We start from the raw sequence: 7,968 nt of genomic DNA on the forward strand, positions 1-7,968 counted from the left end.
GTTTTTGTTACTACATCTCTGTAACATAATTTGAGATCAGGTATTACAATTGGTACCTCCAGCACTGTTCTTTCTATTAAGGATTACTTTGGGTAACTGGGTCTTTAATCCTTCTGTGAGAACTTTAACAATCTTCTGGCACAATTCTCTGAAGAAAATGTAATTACATAAGTAGACATATGTTGCTCACAAGCCAAAGGTACTTTTTTAACTTTTTGTTTTAGAGTTTGATGTGTAAGTGTCTGTGTGGGTGAAAGTCATATGTTTACCTGTAGAACAAGGAGATGGTATCAAAACCTCTGGAACTGGAGTTACAAGCAGTTGTGAATCCACTTATTGGGAACCAAGTCCCTTTGCAAGAGTAGCAAATGCTCTCAAATGACTAACCATTGCTCAAGCCCACAAAGGTATTTCTTTTTTAGGTTTTTGGTTGTATTTTCCTGTTGATGAGATAGGGTCTTCTCTATATAGTCTTGACTGTCCCAAAACTAACTATATAGATTAGACTAACTTTGAAGTCACAGAAATTACCAAAACACCACTCCCAAGGTACTTCTTAAAGGCCATCTGTCTAGTTGTTCTTACTCAGGTCCTGGTGGCATTATGAACAGACAAACTGACAAAGCCAATAGTGTTTTAGACCCTCTGACCCAACAAGCACAAGTTCTAAGTCACACTAGTTGAGTGTACAGACTCAAGGTCTTTTGGGAATTCCTAGAACTGAGTCTAGGAAGCTTCAACTATACAGAGAAAAATGTAATTCATTTCTCCTTACCTCTTTGGATTCCTTTATGTAACAAGCTCCAGCCATTCTTGTCTACCATATCCACATCAGCTTTATGACTAACCAGAGTAGTGGCAATACTCTCTAGTCGCCGAGAAAGAGCCAGATCTAATGCAAGATCTCCATTATGATCCATTTCATTCAGTTTCCCAGGGAGCTGAACAGAGAAGTCAGGAAATCAGCACTCAGACAGAAAATACAGCCCACTTTAATCTTTCCCAACTTAAAACACCTGCCTCTCGAGTGCTGGGAGACAGGGTCTCAATATATACATCAGGCCAGTCTTCAAACTCACAGAAATGGCCTTTCTTCCATAAACACGTATGTCATCACACTTATTCTCCAGGTGCCAATTCTAATGCTATGTCACCATGGTGTTGCTGAGTCTCCAAATTCAACTTTATCACAGACTTTCTATCGGGCCTCCTGAGAGCACTCATTTTCAGTGTCAATAAACAATAGTGACGAGAGAGCAAAGAGCAACAAAGCTGATCAAAGGACCACAGAGAAAATGGAGATAGCAGCGGGGGAGGGAGGAACAGAACACAGGAGACAGGGACAAAAGGGGAGGGGGGGACAGACATCAGACACAACAACGTGGGACACAGACACCAAAGACAAGCCTGCATAGAGAACTTTATAACAAAGAGTTAGGATTTTCATGAAAGGTGGCTTAACAGAGAGTCCTCCTTAGCACAAACAACAATGATTAACCATACTTCCACCTGCATTCCATTGAAGACAGCGTGGGATGAAGAATAATGCCCTCCACTCCCACTCCACAGATGTCCATGCCCTTATTACTAAAATAATGTCAATTACATGGCAAAAAGTACCCCTGCAAATGTGATAAGGCTAAGTACCTTGAGCTAGGGCGATTCCTGAACCAGCCAACAGGGCCCTACTTTGTAACAACATTCATTCTTAAAAGTGAAACAGGAAAGTAGAAGACCAGGTCATTAAGGGGTGAAATTAGGACTTGACCTGTCATTGCTGGCTTTAGGGATGGAAGCAAGGCTTTTTTGAAGTTAAAGACTGAGGACATCTAGAGGCTGAGAATAGTCTTAAGCCCACAAGAAAAATGGAGACCTTGGACCTCTAGAGAATTCTGCTGTCAACTTATGAGAGCAGGAGATGGATTCTTCCCTACAGCTCCACAAATGATCAGTCTATAAACAATGTAATTTTAATCTTGTGACTTCTGGTGTGGATCTCCAACAGCAAAGCTGATAAATAATAAAGTGATGGATTGCGGTTACTATTGTAAACTATATAATTTTATGTGCGTAAGTGTTTCTGCCTACATGTAGTATGTGGACCATAGGTATACCTGGTGCCTCCAGAGGTCAGAAGGTGTTGGGTTCCCTGGAAATGGAGTTACAGAGGGTTGTGAGCTGTCATGTGAGTGTTGAGAACCAAACCTGTGTCCTTTGCAAAAGCAGCAAGTACTCTCAACCAGCCCAGAATGTGTGTGGGCTTAGGGCACAGAATTTGTGGAGACTTGTTTTGGTAAGAAATAAAAACAAAGATCGGGGCCTGAAGTCAGGTACTGTTGTGACAGCCATCTGGAAATGTAAATGTGCTTTGGACTGTACTAAGACTGATGAATTCTGAGGAACAGAACAGAACAGAAAATGCTCAAAAGCGACCTGAACATGTCAGAAGTACTTTCTTAGAATGTCCAGTCACAGTAGAGATGGAAGCAGGATCGAGATAGCATTAAGGTTTGGGGAGAGACAGGGAAAAATGGAAATGCTTCTATAATACCTGGGAATCCATTTCAATCAGATAGAGGAAGACCACATCTTCTCTCTCCACTTTGATAGCTTTATGTAATGGGTACTCTGTCTTAGATTTGATCATTTTGTATAACAACTGAGCACTCAGGCTACTGAAGTCCTCCTTTCGCAAGTCATCCTAGGGATTGAAAACAATGAAAAGTGTTAACATGTGGAGGTTACAGAGCTCACACAAAGTCCACAGTAAGAAAACGACCGAGCCAGGATCTATATTTAAGAGGCACTTGCCACCACACTTTTACCCATCCCAGCTCCGCTGAGCCTCAGAGACTGGACAGCTGAACATCAATGTTGACCTTCAACAGGAACCAAGCCATGTAGAAGCCTGACCATGAGCTTGGAGTCCTTTTTCTACTAAGTCTACTAAGATGGCAATTTCAAAACAAATCAGAACTGCAGCAAACAATTCACTGAGTCCCAGCTGTTCTCCAAAGCTGTGCCGCTATCAGAAAGAGATAGTTATCACTCTGTCAGTTCTTTAAAACTACCTTTCAGCAGGTATAGCAGTATATGCCATCAATTCCAATGTCTAGAGGCTGAGGCATGTTTGCCTTAAGTTTGAGATCAATCTGGACTACATAATGAAATCTTATCTTAAAGCAAAAAAACAATAACTCCACTTTTCTACTGGTACTGGGGATGAAAGTGAGGGCTTCATGTATGCTAGGCAAGCATTGCACCACTGAGCTAATTCCCAGCCCTTTAAAAATTCTTTTTTTTTTTTTTTGGATTTTCGAGACAGGGTTTCTCCGTAACTTTTGGTTCCTGTCCTGGAACTAGCTCTTGTAGACCAGGCTGGCCTCGAACTCACAGAGATCTGCCTGCCACTGCCTCCCAAGTGCTGGGATTAAAGGCATGCGCCACCACCGCCCGGCTAAAAATTCCTTAGAGAAAGGGTCTTGCTAAGTTCCTCAGGCTGGTCTTGAACTTACTTTGCAGCTTGGCCATGACCTCTTGCCTTAGCCTTTCAAGTAGTTGAGATTATAGGTCTATGGCACTAAGGGCACTCACACCAACTGTTAGAAAACTTCCTTTAGAATTCCAAAGTTCTTCCAATAATGTTGTATACAAAACAATCACAAAAGCTAGTTCATAAAACAACATAGACTGTTTTATATATTATTTATTTAATGAAAAGGGGAAAAAAAACTTCGCTTGTAAACCCTGTGCTTGGAAGGAGACAGGATTCCTGGGGCTCACTGGCCAGCTTGACTCACCTAATCGGCAAGCTCTCGGCCAGTAAGAGACCCTGTCTCAAAATATAGTGGATGGTACCTGAGTAAGTCCACCAGAGGTTGTCCTCTGGCCTCCACAAGCACATATGAACACCTGCATACACATAAAAAACCAAAACTGTAACAAAGAGATGTAAAGCCTCTTATTTATAACAAAAACTCAAGAAAAGAAGCTGAAGTTTGAGAATGCCTCTTGTAGTGGAGGAAGCTCTTCCATGGGCAGCTGCATGCTGAGTCTCAGCCTCTCAAGGACAACACTAAAGGCAGATGTTCCTTCTTGGCATCTGCTCCTAAACCTCAGCTCCCTCTGCCTGGTGCAATCTAAACCCTCAGAACACTTTCAGAACAGAAACAAACCTCACAGACCATCCATCAAACTGCTTCTTTTTTAATACTGCAAGCTGCAAAGACGATGTGCCCGAGGGGCGACTACAGAAGCAGGGCTTACACTGGATCTCGCTCTGTCCACACCTCTCAATTCTTACCCAGTGACTTGCAATAATTTCTGCACAGTAGTTCATTAGTGTGCTGGCATTTAGTTCCTCTGCAGTTTGATAGAAGCGAATACAGTTCCTAACATTCACCAGAGACATAACACCCTTCTCACATCTGTAAGAGAGTTTTCATTAATGATGAACAGTATTAGTAAGGCATATACATTCATAAATGAATAAACCAAAGTTAATGATTAAGGCACTAGTTATGTCTAAGAAAAACTAAGGTGTAAGCTTGAACAGTATGTTTGATAAAAAAAAAAAGTATGTATAGATTTTTACTTATGGAAATCAATTTTTATTATGATTTTACTAAAACTGACCATACACATTTTATTTTTGAGACAGGGTATCTCACTATGTAGCCCAGGCTAGCTCTGAGGTTAGGCTCCTCTTGACTCAGTCTGGGATTACAGTGTGCTTTGCAGTCTCGTACTAGACAGTATATTAATCGAACAGAATCAAAATAACGTGCAAAAAAATATGAAGCAGAATACCTCAATAGCCTTAAAAGTAATCACTTGAAACTTCTGAATCATGTGCACAGGCCACTTTGCAATCAAACACAAACAGACTGGCTTCAGTTCTTTGGCACTGAATTGTATGGAACATGCCTACACATTTCAGACAACTCTATTATGCTAACTTTATTACTCTCATGATTTCAAATGTGAGGGTCTATGCTTAATAAATACCTCCTTGAAACTTCTTCCAAAAGATAAATTTTTATTTTGTTTAAATTATAAATCAGAGGGATAGAAAGATGCCTCAGAGGTCAAGAGCACTGGCTGTTCTTCTAGAGGACTCAGATCCAATTCCCAGCACCCACATGCAAGTACACAATCATCTAACGTCTAAGTTCTAGGGGATCCAATGCCCTCTTCTGGCCTTCATGGGTACCATATTTATGTGCTGCACAGACATATGCAGCCAAAATACTTACTGATATATAATAATAATCATGATGATTAAAATAAGTGAATAAACTATAATTCAGGGTTTGGAAAGTAAGACAATGTTTGTAAAGGAAAGTAGAATGTTTGTCTAGGATGTATTTGTATTTGGGAAGTCCTGGGTTCAATCCTTAGCAACACTGGGTGTGGACTGAATAGACAGCGCAGCCCCTAGGAACAGTTGTTCTTCCAAAGGAGGACCTTCAGTTTGGTTCCCAGCACATATCCACAGCTGTCTGTGACTCCCGTTCTAGGAGATCGGGTATTCTCTTCTGGTCTCCAGATACATGCCCAGATACATATAAATAAAACTTTTACATTTATAATTACATTTTAAAGGACCACCCAAAATAACTATAAGATGGTAAAATAATTATGAGTCAGATCTAGTATGCAAGAGACTATGGATTCAATCTCGAGTGCCACACACAAATCAGACCACAGTATGTCAAGAGAAAACTGGGCACAATGGGTGTCTCCACAAAGCCAGGCAACAAGACTTGATGAATGACTAACAAGATATCAACTATATTCTCATGGCACAAAGTTGTCTACACATCCTAGCATAGAAGATATAGAATTTATTCTATGATAGATTACCTGGAAACCATATTGTGCCTCCCACAAAATGAGGCCTACCGAGAAAGGTGGCTGTTGCAAAATAATTCTTTTCTACATTATGAATATGTATTACCCTCACTGGCTAATAAAAAGCTGACAGGCTGGTAGCTGGGCAGGAAGTTAGGTGGAAAAGCCAAACTGAGAATGATGGGAAGAAGGGCAGAGTCAGGAGAGACGCCAACCAGCCATCTGCCCCGTCTCCTTGAAAGTCATCCCAAAAGATATGCTAGAGGACAGGTAAAATCACGAGCCATGTGGCAATACATAGATGAATAGAAATGGGTTAATTTAAATGTAAGAGTTAGCTAATAACAAGCCTGAGCTATCAACAGAGCGTTTATAATTCATATTCAACATCTTAGTCGTTAATTGGGACTGGGCAGTCAGGACAGGAAACGTCTGTTTAAAGCAGCACTTCAATCAGATTTACCAAGGGTAGTCAGAGACGCCCAATGGTAGCCTACTCATAGCCCCTCAATCTAATCTACCATTGTTTCCCCTTTCCTACAACCTCAACAAAAACTTTAGAAAAGTCACATAGCAGAACTTAGTAGTGAGAGGAAAATGAAGTCTCTGTGGTCCTGTCTCCCCTTCTATGATGACGTAAGGATGGTACTTGATCTCAGAGATGTTGGGACTCTGTGGGTTTCAAGATGAAGGAAAGTTAGGTACACTCAGCAGAGCATGAGATACTTAAAGGTAAGCTTCTAAGTTTACATTTCCTCTATGCTCAAAAATCCCTTCTAAGGCCCAACATTCCTTTCCTGAAGGAAAATGGAAAACAGACATTGCAAACTTGAATAGCAAATATTAATGGACTTCAATACTACTGTAAATAACTGAGCAGCAGGGAATTCTCAATCTCAGTAGATGAGTTTTAGGTAGCAGAAGTAGAGAAGGACAAGAGTTACAGAGGTAAGGAGAAGAGGGGAGGAAGGCAAACAAGACGACAGATCATGGAGTGGAGATGAGAAAGAAGAGATGGGTACCAAGACAGACCGTGGAGTAGTGCAAAGGAAGACAGTGAGACAGAGTGAGGATAGGAGGGCACAGTGGGACAGACCAGGGAAAAACAAAAAGCAAATTTTCAAACCTTACAAGGTAGACTAGGCTAGAAACAAGAACATAGCCATTTTCCATCAGTAGGAAATATGCAACTATTTTATATCTGTCCTTAGGTGCTCTGTCTTTAAGTAACATTGCTGACTTGGGGAAAGAAGCACCTCTCCCAGGGCACTTTAAAAATTAATTTAGAGTCGGGCGGTGGTGGCACAAGCCTTTAATCCCAGCACTCGGGAGGCAGAGGCAGGCGGATCTCTGTGAGTTCGAGGCCAGCCTGGTCTATAGAGCTAGTTCCAGGACAGGCTCCAAAGCCACAGAGAAACCCTGTCTCGAAAAACAAAAAAACAAAAAAAAAAACAAAAAAAAAATTAATTTAGAGCTGGGCAGTGGTGGCTCACACCATTAATCCCAGCACTCAGGAGGCAGAGGTAGGCGGAGCTCTGAGAGTTTGAGGCCAGCCTGGTCTACAAGAGCTAGTTTGAGGACAGACTCCAAAGCTACAGAGAATCCCAGCCTCAAATAAACCAAACCAAACCAAACCAAAATAAAAAAAATTAATTTAGGGCTAACTGTGGTGGCACATGCCTTCAATCTCCAACACATAAGAGGCAGAGGCAGCCACCTAAGACTACATGGTAATATCCTGTCTCCACCCCTTCTCACCAAATTATTTTTTTATTTATTTACTCATTCATTCATTTATTATTATTATTAGTGTGTGTGTGTGTTTGTGTTTGTACACCACAATGCAAAAAGGTGTGAAGGCCAGATGACAATTTAAGTCAGTTTTCTCCTTCTAAAGTGAGTTTTGGTGATCAAACTCAGGTCATCAGGTTTGTGTAGTAAGGACTTTTGTCTGCTGAGCAATTTCACCAACCCTCCCATGGCATTTTTAAAAGAAGAAAAATCAGTATGTAGAAACACTTCATTAGCCGGGCGATGGTGGCGCACGCCTTTAATCCCAGCACTTGGGAGGCAGAGGCAGGCGGATCTCTGTGAGTTCGAGACCAGCCTGGTCTA

The 7,968-nt window shown here is 41.3% G+C and overlaps 1 protein-coding gene across 2 annotated transcripts in view; it reads right to left on the reverse strand.

Annotated features, from left to right (window-relative positions):
* The window catches only part of Ankfy1 (ankyrin repeat and FYVE domain containing 1), a 64,844-nt gene that overhangs the window by 34,921 nt on the left and 21,955 nt on the right, over positions 1-7,968 (reverse strand). For both annotated transcript variants that reach the window (XM_005349620.2, XM_026780043.1), the window contains exons 5-7: positions 4,304-4,427; positions 2,552-2,701; positions 776-941 (exon numbers count right to left, since the gene is read on the reverse strand). In XM_005349620.2, coding sequence (XP_005349677.1) covers positions 776-941; positions 2,552-2,701; positions 4,304-4,427 — 440 coding nt within the window. The remainder of the gene's footprint in view (positions 1-775; positions 942-2,551; positions 2,702-4,303; positions 4,428-7,968) is intronic.

The sequence above is a fragment of the Microtus ochrogaster genome, chromosome 7 (assembly GCF_000317375.1).
Source record: "Microtus ochrogaster isolate Prairie Vole_2 chromosome 7, MicOch1.0, whole genome shotgun sequence".
In the NCBI taxonomy this organism is placed as follows: Eukaryota; Metazoa; Chordata; class Mammalia; order Rodentia; family Cricetidae; genus Microtus; species Microtus ochrogaster.